This window comes from Panthera tigris, chromosome C1 (genome assembly GCF_018350195.1).
Source record: "Panthera tigris isolate Pti1 chromosome C1, P.tigris_Pti1_mat1.1, whole genome shotgun sequence".
In the NCBI taxonomy this organism is placed as follows: Eukaryota; Metazoa; Chordata; class Mammalia; order Carnivora; family Felidae; genus Panthera; species Panthera tigris.
Window position 1 is genome coordinate 75,181,090 of NC_056667.1, and position 20,673 is coordinate 75,201,762.

The following is a 20,673-nucleotide window of genomic DNA, read 5'->3' on the forward strand; positions in this document are numbered from 1 at the left end:
GCTATTGTACGGGTACAATTCTTAATTACTTCAAAAACTGTGATGGAGGGGAGAGGTACAGATTTGACTCCTTAAAACTGACTTCAAAACACTTGGAGAAATTAAGACTTAAAGCAAAATACTTTTCTTCTCCAGCTGCATGATCTCTAGATATGATTATAATGTAAAACACTCGGCCTCTATTCAGTATTTAAGAAGAACTCTCAGAGCTCACAAAGTAGATCCATTTAACTGAAATTCATCTCATGCCTTTGTCTGACTTTCCTGGAATACATTTTGCTCTTTTTTTTATAAAGAGCTTTGTGTTTAGCCTTTTATTATCATGCATATTGTAAAATGAATAAAATCAAGTGACTCATTTTTGGGAAAATGTACAGTTTTACTGTGTTTTTCTCCAGCGGGTCTAGGCATGATGATGCCTGTCTCATTTGGGGTGTTAATGATGAAGTAACCTACTAACTGCACCCAGACAAAACTGGAAAACACTATGGATAAAGAGTACTGTAAACATGGAACTGTGATGTATGGTATGTTGTGTCTTGCTTTGCCTGTTCCAGGAAGATGAAGATGAGTCTTGAAATTGTAGCAAAATCTGCAGCCCCCCTCACCCGCCACACAGCCCTGAACTGCAGCTCAGAAAAAAGAATTGTCTGCATCAAATGTAATTTGAATAATATTATATAAATCTATTAACGCCAGAAGCTGCCTAAAAGGTTATTTTTATTCTGAACGAGACAGAGCAGTGTAAAAATGTTAATTCCTACCAAAACTTGCCTTTAGTCAGAACATTCAAGTTCTCAGGGACCCAGGCCTAACTGACGAAACTTTCTTTCATCTAGGACTTTAGAAAACAGATTCTGACTGTATCTAGGGTTTTTTGTTTTCTTTTTTTTAACGTAAGTTAATGGCCATTTTAATGTTTCACACTCAAATTGTCAGGCGTACTAATTCCAAAGTTGGATAGAATTTGTCTTAAGTTTTGGCTGTGAATATGATACACAAAGAGGTATCTAAATGGTTTTGGCCATATAATTAGCCATAATATGAAAAATCCCACCCTCCTCCATAGAGAAGAGTTTTCGAAGCAAATTTCAGATTGGCTATCACTCTCACAAACTACATATAACTTCTCCTGCAAAAGTCATTGACTAAATCTTCCTCATCGCTTCTTTCAATTTCTGGAAGCACATTACTATCAGGGTCAATGATCAATATTGTAAGCTGCTTTCCAAACACTGGGGTACAGTTACTGGTGCACGCTTTGTTGTTTGATGCCATAGTTTTTAGATTTCTGTTTAATCCTACGTACCAGTGTTGAGGTAGCTTTTCAATTCACACAGCACTGATGGAATGAACTGGGAGGCCACCACTTGACACATGAGGACGTGGTGTTTGATGTCACCTTTACTGCACTGTTGGAACAGGTGTTCATTTTGCAAGTGTTCAAATTCATTTCAGAGGCTTTTCAATGAGGAAAATGCAGTTTGTCCCATTATGAGACTTTAGTTGGCATTTGACTTCCAAGAATGCACAGTGCATGTTCCAAAAAGTCAATGTGGATGTTATTCAGAACAAAGTCGATGGCTTATGCTAGCAATGGCATAGGTTCATTTTATTTACAGACCTACCCAGACGCACATAGCTAAGCTTGTGCACACATAGGGACACACACACCAGAGCAGTTTTTAGCACTCCTGGTGAGGTATAGTGTTCTTTTCCTAACCTACATAAGGATATGTTTGTGTGGCACATAGATGGGTGTTTTCATTCTTCATCCTCAGTCTTAATTTTTCTCCCGGGATGTCACCGTATTTCACTGTCCCTTAACAGTGTCCCTGTTTGTGTTAAACAGGGTAAGTAGAGATCCGTAGGCTCTCAGCACTGTGGCGTAGCTCCAGTTTGTGTGGTAAGCTTACCACTGTGCTATGGTAAGCTGCAGTGAGTTATCTGCATAATTTTATTGTTTGAGAGTGACAATAATTTGTTTGTTCTTCATGTGTTTCATGATGTAAATTTTGTATGTTTAAAATATTGCATACTGACGGGTTCAGAAACCATTAAAATAATCAAACAGTTGTTCTGTGGATTTATAGCTTTATTTCCTTGTATTTCCAATAAAACCCTCCTTCCATCTTTACATTTTCTCTTCGTATTGTCCTAACTGCATAAGTATGTTGTTGTCCTTCTCCACTCACTCACCTCCTTAAATTTGGTCAGCACTTGCACATAACAGAATATATTTGTGCTACAGAACTTGGAGTCATACTTGAGCGTGTATTTATTTGGGGGGAAGCCAAGGCCTATAATGATGCCTAATATAGAAGCCCCACTTTACCCATCCCTGCAGTATTTAGAGCTGATTCAATCAATGATCTCTCATGCCTACCAAAAGCATGAGAATATAACTGTAAGTCCACTTGGTTTCCCAGAACTGTATATTGCATCAAAATCTGTGTTTATTTCTTTCTGGAAACAAGAGGAAGGCCAGTGGGAGGGGGAGGAGCTATTTTGTATCCTCACTTGAATTATGAAGACATTATATACATGAAATGGGATAAACTAATGACTGTTGGAAATGCCCTGGATATAATTATATCTTACGTTCAGTCGAATGTGAAAGCAGTGAAAACCTGCGGTCCTATTTAATTGGTTTCCTCTTGTTCCTGATCCATCACTTCTACATCCACTGGGAACTATCTCCTCAGTACCTTTGGTAATGGACTACATTCTCTTCAACGTTATATATATATATATATATATATATATATATATATATATATATATATATATATGAACAATTTCATCAACACTAAAGCATTAATGCAGAATATATGAGTTAACGTACTGAGTTGAGATGGCTTCCAGTTGACCTTCATTCATATTTCAGCTTTGCATTTGACTTGTAGAATACCCCACTGCTGAGAAAAACAATTATGAATGTCTCCTGCATGTTATATATTATCTCTAACAGAGATGGTGCAATTTAAAAAAATACAAAGGGGCATAGAATTCGAATGGATATGTTTGTGCATATGTGTTGTGTATAAGCCTAAATATTTATGTTTGAAATATTTTTAAAGCTCTTCAAATGTTTCACTCTGAGTGAAATAACGGGCCAATCTCGGGTGGAAACATTTGCTTAGGTTAGCTTCACGGTGAAAGCTAGCATTTATTATTTTATCTTTGTCACGTATTTTCTCAAACACGTACATGCTCGGGTTTCGCTTCTGGTAATGAATTATTAGAAAATATAAGATCATGTTGTGAGTTGAATGTTTTTGGCCCTCAGGTTTACCATGTAGTAAATCTGCATTTTGGTGGTGAATCCCTTTGCCTGAGATTCAGTGGTTTTTGGTAAACTTTCCTGTTTTAAAGTAGCTTTTGTGTAAAATAAAGATTCCGTTTTTATAACAAATGGCAAATAAAAACAGATTAAATGTTGGAAGAAGTTCACTGTACTAATTTGTCCCTGTGCAGCTGTACTGTTATATTGTTCACCAGATGATGGATTTTAGATTTATGTGTGAATCTCCTAACAAGAGTAGGAGTTTTCAAAATATGCTACAACGCTCACAAAATAACCAGCCCCTGAAAAGAGCCGGATTGATTCTAGAATATAATATGTTGGGGCAGGAGGCAGGGAGGGGTGAAATCTGTCACAATCCTAAATAGGTCCCTCTTTCCAATGGTGCTCATCCTTGGGGACCCATGCTCACAAAGCAATCCAGGTCTCCCCCTCTCAGCTCTCATCTCTCCATTTACTGTTAGTTTAGTACTAACACTGAACAGTGGACCAGAAAAATAAAAAGTAGAGAACTGCGAGGTGAAATTTTGAGGTTTAGTAAAAGAGGAAAAATGGAATTCTTGGGTAAAATAAGCACATGATAGTTTGACCTTTTGGATACAAGACTTTCTGTCTCTCTTTCTCTCAAACTCCTACCTGCCGCCCCCGGCCCACCCACCCTACGCACACACTTTCAGGAACACATTAGATGCCTGATAAAAGTCTTTCCTCTGCTGGAAGACAGAACTCGACATATACTGAACCAGATTATGAAGGAAAATGACTGCTGAAACCAGATGGCCACATTTTTCCCTGGAAATGAAGTACTTCAAGGGAGGCATTCACCCACCTGGAAGCGCTTGAGGAATGGGAGAGACACGGAGGAGAGGAAGCCAGTGTGTGATGTAAGGCGTCAGCAGGCATTCAGGGACTGCTAGGAGCCCTGGGACGCTGGGGTCCTGTGCTGACAGCCTACTGGGCACTGACCAGGCCCCCCAAGCATGCTTAAGTGTGGCTTCACATTCTCTGGCATTCCCTTCCACACTACAGAGTGGTTTTTCCAGAATGCAGTGAAGGCCTGATGGCACGGGAGAGGCTGCACCCACCCATGCCTTTGTGGGCTCTCTCCCCTTCTCCTGAGAGCTGTAGGCTCAGTCCCTCTCCTCTCTGAGGTCTAGAGAAAAGCGGTTTCTCCAAAGGCACAGCGTTGCACCTTGAATTCAAGCCCCATGTTTACAGAAGAAAACAGATCTGTAAGCCAAAGGAGGATCAGAAAAAAGTCATTTTTAAAAAATACGTAGTCTTTTTTAAATAACAAACCTCTTTTCATCCTGTGTGGTCTCATCATCCTCTAGACTAGAATTATGAGTCTTCCCTCCTAAATACCAATGATTCTAGAGAACTGCCTGTGTGCTACTCAGAAGCTTTTCAAATTCTTTCTCATAATAAATACCTTAAATTTTGTATGCCTTTTTACACATGCCTCTTGTTTGTTTGTGTAGGGCTTGACCCACACCATTTTTTACTCTCTGCCTCCCTCTGCCGCTGAGATGAGAATAAATCAAATAACTTCAAATAGAAGTTGACCAGCATCTACTTCCTCCCCTGTTACTCCATTTCTCCTTGCCTTGCCTTCATCAAATGCAGCTCCCAAGATCTTGAGAATTCCATGGCCCCCATTGAAGCTCAGTAACTCCATTTCAAATGAGATGTTCTCAGAAAGCCTCATGTAGCACCCGGCACCAGGACCAGACATGTGGGTGCCCTGGGCAGGTAAGAATTTGGCACCCGCTTTAAAAATATGCTTTGAGTATTTATTTAATATGCATTTGGTAGAGATAGGGGACTTGGTCTCCTGTTAGTAAAAATCATGAACTTTTGGTTCAACTGTCTAATTATTCGTTTCTCCCAAAACAAAACTCCCAAGAATGAGCTAGAGACAGCTGGGGGCAGGAGCTATCGGGCAAATGAGAGCTCTCTGCTCATAGCATTGCTGCTCTGAGTCTCTTCTCCCGGGACTTGGGAGCAGACCAGCCAGCCACTGGGGCTCACCTCTTTGTTCCCTTGGAAGTACAGAAATATCCCCTCTCCTGGCCCCCGTCCTCTCCCTCCCCACCCCTCTCTGCTTGTGCTATTTAGCATTTTCCTAATTACGTCCTCCCAAGTTCCATATCCTCACCCGTTACTAGATCCCATCTTTGAGAGTATTAAGTCATACTAAGGATGACATTTTAGCTTGTACTCACCAAAATAAATCCCTTTCACTTATCAAGATGCTTCCTTCCTAGAATGGGGTTTCTTGTCACAATTTCAAATTCCAAATAAGAGACTTCTTCAATATACTGAATGGCAGTAGGACCAATTTACATCCCTTAGGCTGGTGAACCTAAAGTATTACAAATAGAAACCTGAGTTGACTGGTCCCCTAATTCTTTCAGTGACATTTGGCGGTCCATGTAAATTAGTGCCCCAGGCAAATATTTAAACCCCAGGAAGACTGAATGCCACCCCTGTGAGGGGAGCCTCCTTCTAGTCTTTGCCTGAACTGGACTGGAATTCCCATCCTTGTCTTAGTGTCTCAGTAGTGCTTCCCAGAGAAACTACTTAGATCATTATGGAGGGAAGAGAACAGTTCTGTAACCCTTGTCATAATAGAGCCAGTATCCAGCAATTGATCTGTGAAAAGGGAAAGGCTGAAGAAGTAGCCAACTGAAGGAGAATTGATTCAGTCTGCTCGAAGAGGCTTGAGGAAAATTTACCGGGTTTGTGATACCTGGGCAGAATGATCCATCAGGAGCCTCATTCATGATTTCAAATTGAGAAAAGATAAAAATCTAATCATTTGTCCCAGATCCTTCAGCTTGGTGCCCATCACTGAAGGGGGAATAGCATAATGGAATGCAACAGTAATGTCACTGAACACCTGCCACACGCCAGGTGCTCTACGAGCTTGTTCATGTGCACCGGCTCAATCCAGCCAACAACCTTTTGGTGTGCTATTCCTATTTTACAGATGAGAAAACCAACTTGAAAAGTGTAACATTTGCCAAGGTCTCATGACTGTTCAGAAGAGGAATCCTATTCAACTCACAGGTCTGCAAAGCCTATTTCTACAGAGGTGGAGGTAAAGAACACTTAACCTCAGCCCTTCCTCCCCTCTCCCCCACCTTGGAGTTTGAAGACTCACAGAGGACTCCGGTTTTCAGAGCTCACTGGTCTCTTCCCATTGCTTTTAGCCCAGTACCTCCTCCTGCTCCATATCTGTCCTAGTTTGTCCTCTCCTGAGCCAGTGAGTCACTTCCTGTCCATTTTATTTGCTCCCTCATTCCCGAATGCAATCCTAGAATTTTAGAACTTTCCAATCGAAGGAACCATGTAGACTTTTCTGTAGAGGAAAGCCTAACTGGCTTTTTCAAGATCACAGACCCACCGTCAGAGGGAGCTGGCACCTATCTGCATGTCCCCCTGTTGAATACTCTCTGCACTCGCGCCGGCTGGCTCTCAGAAGCACAGCTAATCTATATTTAACCCAAGAGTGGAAGTGCCAAGATTAGCATGCAGGCCTCCTCCCTAACCCCAGTCCTGTGCATTCCCTAACGAGCCGCATTCATTTCAGCTGCATCTTACGTCTCAAGAACAATCCCTCCTGTGCACAGTGCATTACTGGACGCAAAGCACTTTAGGCTCCTGTCCCCATTTCACTTATAAGAAAACGAGGCTCTGAAAGAGAGATCCTCAAGCGTTACCATTATTGAGCGTCTGCCGGAGACTTCGTAAACTTTAAGGCTTAAAACATATTAAGGCAGGCATTATCTCCATTTATAGAAAAAGAAATCGGTCCAGGCAAGTCAAACAACTTATTTGTCATACATGAGGCTGTATGGTTGGTGGCAGAGCCAGGTTTTGAACTGGGGACTCTGTGGCACTAAATCTCCACTTCTTGTATCGTGCACACTGTGAAGGTCCTATGGCAAGTAAGTGATGGGGTTGTGAGGACAGCTGAGGAATTCGGCATCTCATACGGTTTTCTGCCCTTTATGATGTGCAGACTCTGAATATTCTGGGAAAAAGATAATCTGCACACAGACACACACATATGCACAAACACAGTTTTAAACACCCTTTGGTGTAAATACAAAATTTCATCCAAAGGGCTAATGTATTTTTAAACTTGATGGGTTTTTTTGAAAATGCAGTTTTTATTTAAATGTCCTAACCTAAACTATGGTACCATTCTGAATTTTGAATCCTGTGGGAGATGTTGGATAAAGACCCTCATCTTGTTAAAAAAAAAAAGAAAAAAAAGAGTTGTTAACATTTTGGTTTTCGTTTTGAGGTACAGATGAGGCTCGAAGCGAGTTTGGGTTTTACTACAGAACTGCAGTTTAGCTCCCTGAGAGTCCTGATTTATGATAGGGAAATGCTGGCAGGCATTTTAGACTTGCAAAAAGACTACAAATCACAGTTCAGGCTAAATTCGTTCTAAATTCATTCTGCTGATTTAGACATTTGGAGGAGCGGGTTCTGCTGCCCTTACTGAATTCGTGCCATGATCCAGATAAAAAGCTGTGTTCCTCACCCCAAGCTGATGGTGTGTCCCTCCCTGGCTTTGCCTTTTGGCTGAATGCGCTGCTAAGCATGGAAAAAGCCTGAACCCAAGCGAAGAACCCACTCCTTGAAGCACAGATTTCCTTGGCACATGCTTCTTCAAAATGCCTGCCTTTTAAGGCAAGTGGCACATCAGGCCCACTGTGAGTCACCCGGATCAGCTGTCTCCATACACACAGTGGGACTGCAGCTCTTGGATGCTGCCTGTGCCCCACCCACCACGGAGCTCTGCTGAGGAAGGGAACATGACTTACCAAATAACTTTGTGCAATCGCATTCGTTGTTTTTCTATTCTTCTAGAAGATGAAAGAAATTGGCCCTCTTCCCTTTTTCTTCTGGTGGTGAGTCTAATTCCTCCAGCTTAGAAAAGAGTGCCCATAGAGAATTTTTTTGCAAGGCTGGAAATGAGCCAGATGGCTTGGGTGCTGCCTTGGATAAGCAGCAAAGGCCCTGACTAAGCCTGTGACTAGAAGGCCTGCAGGAAATTAACATGCATCTCTTGCAGGGGGAGCCGTGACTCAGGGAATTTAGTGGTGCTCAGGATGCTAGAGGCCAGCTCATCAGGGGAGAGAGTATGGGGTCCTTGTGACTTCTGGAATTCAGCATCTACCCTTGCCATGTCATTTCCAGCATGATCTGCATATGTCAGCATGCTCAAGGGCCTGGCCTAACTGAGCCTAATGGGAGGGTGAACTGAGGTGTTCTCTAGGGCGCCTGCAATTCTAATATTCTCATCTACATAAAATGCTCAGTGAGTGGGCTGATGTTAAGTAATTTTCTTAAGAGTTCGAGCACATCATACATTTATTTTTGAGCTTTTGAAACGACTCAGTTTTATGACTTTTTCTCACCAAAGAACCTACAGCATAATAGCAAGTGGAGGAGGATGGGATTATTTTCCAGGGCTGTTCTGCCATGCCTCGACATCAGGAGAGCTGGGTGTATGATGAAGAGGAACTATCTAGGTCAGGGCAGATGGGACATTCCCATGAGGGCCTTCATCGTGCTCAGGTTACAGATCCCAATAATGAGAAATGTCCTGAGGTTGTGCAGGTAAAAAGGTGACCCGTGAGGTTCTTGACCCTCTTGGGCTTTAACACCAAAGCTTGAAATCTGAAGCTGATCCATCACCGCTGACGTTGAGCCCAGAGTTTGACTTGGGGCTGATGGATGCCTCCAAGTTTTCAGTTCTCAGGTTTCTGTTGCTTGGGGCTCTGGGTCTAAGTGTCTGAGCGGCAAACAGGCTTCCAGTGGGAGAGACACACATCCCAGTCTTAGGTGGACTGAGACATGTCCGCTTCTCCCTGCACTTAGGGTACAAATCCAACTGGGTGCCAGCTGCCATGGCAGACTGTATGCCCTTCAGGCTCACCTGACACATGGTGAGCTGCCCTGGAGCTGTGTGCTGTGCACCTCCTCTGTGCCCTGGTGCCCAGCCCTACACTCGGGCTCTCTTGTGTCTAGAAGAAGAGAAAGCAAGATCTTTGCCCTACACAGAGCCAGACTGTGTGCCAGCCGCTGGGAAGGCACTCAGCTCCACCCTTCAGGTGGGATTGGAGTCTCATCTCTACCGTAACACTTGAATAGCCTTATCTCTCTGAGCCTCAGTTTCCTCTTCTATAAAATTTACACTCTATCCTACAGATATTAAGTGTTTGCTTCTAACCAGCTGCTGCCTTAGGTATTGAGGGTACAGTGAGATGACGGGGATGAGACAAACAGGGCCCCACCCTCGTGGCAATACGGTTTTAGGAGGATTCCATGAGGTTGTATAAAATGCTTAGCATCTTGTCTGACCCTGGTGGTGCTCACTACTGGTTAGCTCTAATGACTTTTCCTCCAAATGTGGTAGAAAATCTTTTAAAACTTGCCCTTTCCCACCTCAGTCTTGCATATGTATTTCTCTTTGCCTAGAAGTTTCTTCCTTTCTCCCTTTGCCTAGTTAACTCCTGTTCATCCAGTTCTTGGGGTAAACGGTCACTTCCTCAGTGTAGTACCTCCCTGACCAGGTCCCCGTTCAGGGTCCCCTGTCGTGCGTTCTCATGGCAACTGGCACTCTACTTTGAAGTATCCGTCACTTTGGTAACTATTATTTGTTTAATGTCCGTGTGCCTGACTCGATTGTAAAACTGGTGTGGACAGCATCCACATTCACTGGAAGTCTCAGCTCCCAGCTTTGAGATTTTCCATTAGTATCTTCCCATCCAACTGGCTGCCATGTGAAGGCGATGTTCTCTTCCAAATGAGAAAAGTATGCTGGACCAGAAAAAGGAGAACCAGGCCCACCAGGAGCACTGGGGCCCTTTATTTCCTCCCTCTTTTTTCTGGCCTCATATGAAGAGGAGGGACAGCCAAGAGATGGCTGAAAAAACAGGCCAGGCCCTTGGGCAGCACCTACATCTCCCTGGAGGCAATCAGGTAGCCAAGTCACAGTGCAAAGGATGGCATGCAGGGTCGTCCATTGGTAACAAGACTTACCCATCACCACTCAGGGCGCTGCCGAGAGCAGGGCAGTCTCCTTCGTACCACAGTCACATCCTTACCTGCCCTCCCATAGCCAGGCAGTGTGATTTAAAGGAAAAGGCCTATCTCTTGTAACTAAATAGAAGAATCTTGAAAAAATGAAATCCAATGCCACATGGCCAGAATGTCAGTCACAGAAATGTAACCGTGTTGACTTTTCACTCTCACGCAGCATAGAAGGGTGCTCCCAGCCTCAGTACAGCAAACACTGTCATTTACATGTGACTCAGTGCAAATGTTAATGTTCTTGCCCTTTTGGGCCCTGTGGGACTTAACAAAGCAGTGATGTGACCTGACCCCAATGTTTTTTTGTGGCTTTTTGGCCAGCATCCAAATCCTCTGGGCAGTGCTGGACTTCCCACATGCATTCCAGCAAGCCCACCATATGGAACTGCATGGCAGTCCTCTTTGCCAGGCCTTTCTAAACTTCCATGTCTTTGTCCATGCTGTTCTTTCAATCGGAAGTTCCTTCCTTCCATAGAAATATGGAATATTATGTATCATCTCTCTACCTATCATCTATCTGTGTATTGGTCAAACCTCCATTCATGCTTTAAGACTAAGATGAAGTATCATTTTGTCTCCAACACCTTCCCTGACCACCTTCCTTCTCCAAAGTTGGAGTTAGGTGTTTTTATTCTTAATAACTATGTAGTGAAGCTTATTTATAGATTTCCTCCTCACTGAACTGATGACCAAAACCACATCTTGTTCATTTTTTTATGCCCTTTCAACCAGCAGAGTGCCCGGCATGTTGCAGAGGGAGAATGAGTAAAAGGCAGAAAGCCAGACATTGGCAGACTATGTCATGGGGCCACTGGGTCAGCCAGAATGCCTAACAGCAAGTGTATGTGCCAGAAACTACAAGGGGGAACCTTTGTGGACAGACCATGAAAATGAAGAGGAATCATTCAAGGCTTGAGGGCAAAGAAATAGCAGGAGGGAGTAGAACTGTGGGTACATTACCTGAAGGTATAATAGGTATGGTGAAATTAAAGCATGAACATCTTGTGCCCATTCTACAGATGGGAAAACTAAGGCTCAAGGAAGTTAGATGTCTTACCAAAGCACACAGAGCTAGTAAGCAAAGGAATCGGCTTCAGCACATCTGACTTCACAGAGTTTGTGCTCTTAGATGCTATGCAAAAACACAACCAAATCTGCAACCACTACCTTGAACTTTTGTCCATCAGGACTTTGGGGAATGCTCTCTCAGCTGTGTTAAGTTAGACTCCAGAATGTAACTAACCCTCTCTGGGTCCACTTTGGTTTCCTCCTCAATAAAATGAAAGACATTGAGCTAGGTGATTGTAAGGCCAATTTCAGTCTGCTATGATTCTCCATAGAATCCAACGGACTTTCTCGCCTGGAAATCAGCTTGGCCAAAATGCAAGCGTATTGGTGTATTGGCCCTAAAAACCTTCTTGTGGGCTGCAATCATGATCCCATAATACAACAAGCCTGTGAAATATTATCTTAGTGGTCTAACTATTCTTCCCAAATAGGCCTTTAAAATATACCCAGGTAACAACGTAACTGACAGAGAGTATCTTTATCTGAATAGTCATACCTAAGTCCAAGTTTCCACTCCCTCTCCACGGCCTTAGGGACTTCATTCTACCTGTAATTCTGTATCATACTGAAATCAAGTCCAGCAGCAGTCCCCATACCTGTGACCCTCCCCCCGACACACACACACATCAATCTCAACCAGACATATGTGTAGTGCTCGGACTTCAGGCTGAATCTGAGGGTAGAACACATCTCAAAATGTGTGTGTGGTTCAGAATGACCTCTGACATGAAAAGTTCCCACCCACACCACTGAATAACATCCTGTTATTTTCCTCAAATCTATGCAGTAACTCCTTTGATTGGGCTTTCATTTGGAATAATCTGTCCAATGCCATTTTTTGGAAACATGCAGAACAAGATACAATCTCATTATGGTCAGCTACATAGAGTGGACCTTTCAGAGCATAAAGAAACATCTGTCCTCCATCTGCAGTGCCTAGAAAATAGGGCTTTCAATAGAGTACATTGTAGGATGCTAGTGCTTCTAAAAGGGCAAGAAATCCATTTCTACTAAGATCTCAATAAGTATGTCTGACAGAAGATTTTCATCTTACATACCAAAGAGCATTTTCCAAAGAGCATTTCTCATCTGCAAAATGGGAAAGAGTTTTTCTAGAGAGCATTTCAAAGAGCAGAAGGTTTAAGAACATAATCTCTAGATTCAGCCAGACGCAGTTCAAATACTTGTTCTGCCACATAGTAGCTGTATGATCTGGAAAAGTGGCTTAAACCTGACAATTGTAAGTTTTTTCAGGGATGTAAAATAGAGAAAGTAATAATACCTACCCTAGGAGATAATGTTTTCAAAGAGACTGGCTCGAAATAAACATCAGTTCTTGTTTCTGCTTTGTTACCACTGTTGTTCATACCAGGGGCGGAATGGCCTGGTTCCTGCTGCAGCTGAAAGAACACGGGATTTGAAATGAGAAGCCCTGAATTTGCACTCCACTGCTGCCACTTACTAGGTGTGTGACCTTGGGGAAATCACTGAATCTTTCTCAACTCAGCTTCCTCATCTGTAAAACAGGGAGACTAGGTAACTCACCTGTAACAATCATGAGGTGCAGATGAAGTGATTTATGTGCATGTACTTGGCCAGCTGCTGAACTCTGTGTGTATGGGCTTATTTGTTATTGTTAGTATCATGAACTGAATGTTTGTGCCCCCACCCCCAGTTCAAATGTGGAAACTCTAACCTCCAATGTGATGGTATTAGGAAGTGGGGACCTGCAAGGTCATTAGGTGAGGTCTCGAGGGTGGAGCCCCCATGATGGGATCAGTGTCCTTATAGGAAGAGGAAGAGGGGCGCCTGACTGACTCAGTTGGAGGAGTCTGTGACCCTTGATGTCGGGGTTGTGAGTTCAAGTCCTACGTTGGATGTAGAGATTACTTAAATAAATAAAAACTTGAAACAGAATGAGAGGAAGAGTCCAGAGTGCTCTCTCTGTGTGTCTTGTGATGGCAAGAAGTCGGCTGTCTATAAGCCAGGAAGAGAGCCCTCACCAAGAACCAAATCGGTGATACCTTGATCTTGGGCTGCCAGCCTCTCGAACTGTGAGAAATGTGTATTGTTTAAGCCACTCAGTCTATGGTATTCTGTTAAAGCAGCCCAAACTGATTGTGACAATAACACTACCAGAACCGAAGAACATATCTAGTTTTGTTTTGTTTTGTTTTGTTTTGTTTTGTCTTGTTTTCTCAGGAATTTTGATTTACAAAAATCTTAGTTGTATGCTCAAGTGATTACAACTGACTTCCACTTAGCCACAAAAGTGAGGATTCTGGGGATGGACTAAGGCGTAAAAGTAGAAGGTCTACTTTCCCAACAAAATGTCACCATCTCTGTATGTTTGTCTTAGACCTCACCCCTGTGAACATTTAAAATGTGGCCTGGTAAAGAGCCCACATGTCTGAAGAGGTGCTGAGACAGAGAAGGGTTGTCGTCTGTGGTTTCTGCTATTGGGTTTGGTTTTGAGGTTGTAATTGTTCATTTTTTGTGGGGTTTTGTTTGTTTGTTTGTTTGTTTCAGATTTCACCTCCCACCCTTCCTAGAGCATTTAAAACAACTGGCAGTTCAGCCACTCTCCACCCTCCTGGGTACCCGCTCGCCTTTGTCTTTCCAGTAGGGTGGAAGTCATTGGGCTTGGGACTTTGAAATCAGCCAGACTTGAGTTTGAATCTTGCCTCCAAAACTTTCTAGCTGTTTTACTTTGGACAAGTCACTCAGTTTTCTACATCTCAGTTTTCTCATCTGCAAAATGGGAAAGAATAATAATCATCTCCCCAGGTGGTTGGGAAAATTAAATAAAACAGTACCCTGAAAATTCTTAGAGTCATATCTGACACTGGATAGGTCATCAGTTTCCCCTTCCTTTCTCTGAACTCTCTTCTCACCCACTTCTCATTCCTTAATTGACATTTCCCTGGGACCTTTGGTAAGGCAATTGCTAATAGCGCCAATAGCTATGGTGAGCCTGCAAGAAAGTGTCCTGGGGGAACACTTCTAACTTCTAAATTAAAACTCCTGCCCCAAGTCTTTATAAATGCTATGACTTTGGAGTATCTCAGTTAAAACGATATACTCCTATTGAATATATGTGCTAACTGAGTATTTGAAAGCGTGTGTGTGTGTGTGTGTGTGTGTGTATAAGTCTGGATATTCACAGAAGATCACATGAATCATGTGAACGATGAAATGAAATGGGGTCAGTTATGTCAAGTGGTTTTTAAATTAAGCCAGAAGGTCATTAAGGAGATGGGCCATATGCATGTTTTCACCTGGTAAAACCCTGAATTTTTGAACTGGGCCAAAGTGCAAATATTCCAAAGACTTAGCCTGAACACCTGCAACTTCCTACGTAAGAGACTTTGCTTGGTGATAGCCTTAGTGACTAGGTATATTCAGCCAAGATTGGTTTTATGCCACCAACACCAATCAAAAAAAATTTTTTTTATTTTGTCAATCAAAAATTTTTCTAAACAATATATGCAGGCATTCCTTTTTGTCTTTTAAATCTTTGGCGGAGGTGGGGAGGGGGGTGAGGGAGGCACTATTTGGGTTGCTGCCCAAATCTGTGTTCCCCTGAATTGTAATTCTGAACCCCAAATAAATGCTTTTGTTTTTATTGTAGCTCAGCCTCTTTTCTTGGTTGGCATTTCTGGTGTCTGAAGAAGTGGGATCTGAGGTAATAGCATCTCACCTCCTGTGCTGATCTTGGACCAGCAAGGTACCTGCTTGAACCCTCTGTGCTCTGTTGTCTCCCCACAGCCCGAGTGCCTGTGGTGGTTCCCCCGCCCCGCGCTCCCCCCACCCCCCCGCGCTCCCCACCACCCCCCACCCCCCCCCCCACCCCGCCCCGGCTCTGAATCTCCCTCGTTGGTTGAGGTTCTAGCCTTTCTTTGGGTGTCTTTTTCGTGCTGGCTCTTACAGAGGACTAACACTTCTCTGACCCAATTCTATTGCGTAGAATTTCTCAGAGGGGAGTCACACATCCCTGTCTGATGCTGGCCAGTACTTATAGGGGATTAACACTTTCCTGTGAGGATTCTGTTTGGTAAGGCTTCTACAAGGTATTAACGCTCTCCTATCCAGACTTATCTGGTGAGTACTCTACATTTAACGTTTATTTATTTTTGAGACAGAGAGAGACAGAGCATGAACGGGGGAGGGGCAGAGAGAGAGGGAGACACAGAATCGGAAGCAGTCTCCAGGCTCCGAGCCATCAGCCCAGGGCCCGAGGCGAGGCTCGAACTCACGGACCGCGAGATCCTAACCTGAGCCGAAGTCGGACACTTAACCGACTGAGCCACCCAGGCGTCCCGAGTACTCTACATTTAAAATCACAACGCTCACAGGGTGTCTGGGTGGCTCAGTGAGTTAGGCGTCCTACTCTGGACGTGATCTCAGATCATGATCTCACAGTTGGGTTCCTGAGTGAGAGGCTCCTTGGGCTCTGCTCTGACAGCACAGAGCCTGCTTCAGATTCTCTTTCTTTCTTTCTGCCCCTCCCCTGCTCCTGCTGTCTCTCAAAATAAATATATAAACTTAAAATAAAATAAAATCACAGTGGTCACTTTGGGGATCCTTTGAAATTCTAAAATTAATTTATTTGAGTGTACAACTGGAAAGGGGGTATAAAATCGAGCAAAATAAATGAGAAGCATATTTCAGTTGGTATTTGGAGGGCTCCAAGTAGCCAATCAAATGATTCAAAACTCTCTTCCTTTATGAGAAATGAATCCTGGCTCTCCAAAGACAACTTTGACCTTTCTCAGAGGCTATCCAAACTAGAAAAGCTCTCTGGAGCTCCTGAACCAACCTCTGTCACTACTACTTCTCTGCCTTCTTTCCCCCACCCCCCACCCATATACCCCAATTTAGCTGAGCTTCTCGCCTATAACAACAAGCTTGAAGCCCGCCCCTGAATCCTCCAGTCATTCAAGAACCCTTTGAGATAAAACCTAATGAAGGGGGGTCAGGAACTCCCTCTGTTTCTTATCACCCTTGGACTATAGCTAAATTGTGAGCTATTACTAAAGAATTGCCTAATACCCTTGAAGACCCTCTAGAGTTGGCTAAAAAAATAAATAATAACAATTTGGTCATTCAGATTTATAATCCTGGTTATTCTGATTTCTACCAACGTATTCATATGCTTGTAAGTGAAAGCCATGCTGGGGAAACTTTAACTTAGATAAATTCACCTTAAAGGGACCCTTAGAAGAGAGGAATCCAAACTTCTGAGAGACAATAGAATGTGCTCCTTGATTGACGTACAGAAGCTTCTAAAAGACACAAATGGCTTCAAAAACAGTTCTATAAGGATCCTTATAACATACAAATAATACAAAAGTCTTTAGTAAAAGACTTGGGCCATCTATGCCAATAACTCTAAAGTTTTTTGTCCATCTGCCAAAACCATAATTTGGATCCAACTATTCTTTTTGAGTTTCATACCTGAGACATGGCTAAAATTCAAAACAAAACAAAAAAATAAGAAGCATAAGGTCTTTGCCTCTGTTTGTTTATATGTATATGTTAGAGATGTGTGATATTGTTCTACCTCTGGTTGGTATTGCCAGAATTAGTTTGTAAAAGATCTCTATTTAATTGGCTTGAGAAAAGTCAAGTGCTTATAAATTAAGTATTCTTAAATTTCTCAGAAGTATAAAAAAAACTAATGCAATTTTTTTTCAAGTTCATATAATCTAAAATAACCTTTGATAAACAAAAGCTAATTCAAGTTTCTTGGTTTAATCCTGTCTTCAGAATTATCGGTGTTAAATATAATGAGATAAACAACTTTTTTTTTACCTGGATTTACTAATCAAATAAGCTCATTTATCTCTATCATGCACAATTTGTCAACAGCGAAAAAAACAAATAACTTAAAATGATGATTAGCTGTGTAATAGCTAATCCAAGTATAATGACTAAAGACAAGTAATTTAAATAATTATAAATAAGATCAAAGTTTATATTAAGTTAAACTAAATAATGGATATTCATTGGCTTTCTAAATCATCTTTCCAAATAAGATAAACATCAAATGCTAAACATGAGTTGATCTGCTTTTGGCTTTTTAATTTAAATTTTAAAATATTATGAGAAAGAATAATTTCATAAAATGAAAAAATGCATGCATGGGGTAGACTGAAAATAGAAAATATGTGTCTATTTATTAAACTCTTTTTTTTTTTTTAATTTTTTTTTCAACATTTTTTATTTATTTTTGGGACAGAGAGAGACAGAGCATGAACGGGGGAGGGGCAGAGAGAGAGGGAGACACAGAATCGGAAACAGGCTCCAGGCTCCGAGCCATCAGCCCAGAGCCTGACGCGGGGCTCGAACTCACGGACCGCGAGATCGTGACCTGGCTGAAGTCGGACGCTTAACCGACTGCACCACCCAGGCGCCCCTTAAACTCTTATTTTAGTCACTTTCGTGGTGTTATAAGTGTATGTCCTGGGACCTAATATACACTATATTTCCTACTGTGAAATGATCCAACATGTTTAAAAGCCACTGCTCTTAATATCCCGGTAAATTGAGCAACAGAAGGTCTATGTGGCCAGGTGAAAAGGCCAATATCAAAACAACCACCTTTCTATCCTATAGATATAGTGGTAACTCCTCAAGACCAAGCTGTAATCACTCTTTGATGGGTTTATACTTTGTTGCCTTGTCTTTTCAAATTTTCAGCCAGGCAGCAATCTGTTTAAAAGAACTTCCCCCAGGGTGCCTGGGTGGCTCAGTGGGTTAAGCATCCGACTTCAGCTCAGGTCATGATCTCACAGTCTGAGAGTTTGAGCCCCGTGTCAGGCTATGTGCTTACAGCTTGGAGCCTGGGGCCTGCTTCAGATTCTGTGTCTCCCTCTCTGCCCCTCTCCTGCTCATGCTCTGTCTCTCTCTGTCTCAAAAATAAAAACATTTAAAAAAATTAATAAACTTCCCCCATTTCTTACAACTACTTGCAAGGCTGGGAATTCTGGTGGTGGTTTCCCTTATAAATACAGCTCTGCCATCAGTTTAGGGAGTTGTCCTACCTTCTGCCTAATTCAGAACAACCCTCCTCAGCAATGATATGGGGCTCCTATTGTCCTTGCCTGTTTTATCATTCCCATTCTAGCGGAGCAAAGGCAGGATGAGTCTGCTGACAAATAACTCTCACACTGTAATTTCCCTAGAAGTGTATGGTTTACTGAAACGCCCAGAGTCTAAGAGACCCCCAAAAACGAACCACCAGAGTCCAGAGTCAAAGCTAAGCAGCAAGGGTCATTTATTGCAGGTTTGAACCTGGACCTCTGCGCCCTCGTTGCCGGTGACGCCGAGAGGTCCTGAGAGAGGTTTTTACACCCCTTTTATAGACAGGTACAAACAAGTCATGGGGAAATCAGGAATTTTCCACAGTTACAGAGCTGCGATTGGTTGGTGTTTAAAGTTGGACACTTAACAGTATTCGATTGGTTCCTGCCTTTAGGTCAGACCACAACCAGGGGTACGGGTATCACAATGATTGATCAGGAATACACGGATGTGCCAGGCAACAATGATTGATCAGGAGTACACGGATGTGCCAAGTAACAATGGTTGATCAGGAATATACGGATGTGTCAGACAACAATGATTGATCAGGAATACATGGGCGCGCCAAGCAATTGTACAGAAGCGGAACAAGCTGGTTAAGCTTGGTTAGGTTTCAGTTTCCCGTAACTTAAGCTTTTAAGTTTCAATTTTCTCAGGCCTCTCATTACTTTCATGATACTGTATAGAAGGAATTTATATTCATTTAACGCAATGCATAAGGAATTACACCATCCTCTAAGAGTAAGTCTGCAATTACTCTGTTAACAACTGCCTTATATCATTTCTTTTCTAGATAAACTTTATAAGTTTTGGAAATAAAAAAAAAAAAAAAACCACTTGAGGGGCGCCTGGGTGGCTCAGTCGGTTGACAGTCTGACTTAATTTCAGCTCAGGTCAAGGGATCAAGCCCCACCTCAGGCTCCACCTCAGCATGGAAGATTAGGATTAAGATTAGGATTCTCTCTTTCTCTTTCTCTCCCTCTGTCCCTCTCTCCCATCACACACACTCTAGATCACTCTCTCAAAACAAAACAAAAACAAACAAAAAACCACTTAAACAAAGTTGAAACTGCCAAAAAGATTTTAAAAAAGAAAGTAACTGTGTCCTAAAGTAAAATGATTGTTTCAAAATAAAAAAGGAAAACAATAAGACAAAACCTAAATACATCTAAAAAGTTGTAGAAGGCTTATAGAAAGGAATATTCAAAAGGAAATTTTATAGTCAAGCTAAGATTTGAATGGATTTATTTAAATTTTAAAAAGGGAAAATGTTAATATCAAAAATACACTGCTACATTAGAATTCAATTTTTCTCTGTAAAAAGGATAACATTTCCTTAAATTATGGGAATAATAACTGCCCTTAATAAAAAATTATGAACAAAGACCTTTCTTTACCTTTCGTGTAATATATCTACAAAACAAAGATTCTATGTTTTGTCTTCACCAGATCTTTGATTATTCAAGTAAACCAAGTTTTCTGGTATTAAGAGAGTCAAGTTTTGCTTCCAACTATGCAATCCTTTGTATTTGCCTTTGAAATCTTTTATTGTCACTTTGGTCAAAAAAATACTTAAAGATTGCTTTACAATAGGGGTGCCCCGGTGGCTCAGTTGGTTAAGCATCCGACTTTGGCTCAGGTCATGATCTCACAGTTTGTAAGTTTGAGCCCTGTGTTGGGTTCTGTGCTGACATGACAGCTCAGGGCCTGGAGCCTGCTTCGGATTCTGTGTCTCCCTCTCTCTCTGCCTCTCCCCTGCTCATGCTCTGTTTCTCTCTGTCTCAAAAATAAATAAAACATTAAAAAATTAAAAAATATATATTGCTTTACAATAATCTTATGATCCTATTTGGTCAAATGTTCAAAACCTTTCTGACAAACTTCCCCAAATCGCATTCTAAATAAAGTCTTTTTGACCTAAAAGTAACTGACAATTTCTAGAGGGTCTGAAATTTTTCAAAAGATCTGTTCCCTCTCCTTATAAAAAGAAAAATATTACATTAATTAGGATTATTTGATATGCCCAATTACATGTCAAATAAAAAGAAATACAAAGCCTTCTTTATGTTGTATTTGTATAAATAGATATTATAAATGTT

General features: G+C 41.9%; 1 protein-coding gene across 8 annotated transcripts in view; it reads left to right on the top strand.

Annotated features, from left to right (window-relative positions):
* LRRC8B (leucine rich repeat containing 8 VRAC subunit B) overlaps positions 1–20,673 on the top strand; it is a 91,311-nt gene that overhangs the window by 64,758 nt on the left and 5,880 nt on the right. For 2 of the 8 annotated variants that reach the window (XR_006221674.1, XR_006221675.1), the window contains exons 9-12: positions 6,297–6,407; positions 12,861–12,953; positions 15,120–15,215; positions 15,456–15,589. Coding sequence is in view for 4 of the 8 variants with exons in the window: in XM_042997804.1 (XP_042853738.1) it covers positions 4,931–5,016 (86 nt within the window). In the remaining 4 variants the exon portion in view is untranslated. The other 6 variants (XR_006221676.1, XR_006221677.1, XM_042997804.1 and 3 more) reach the window with 6 other exon arrangements.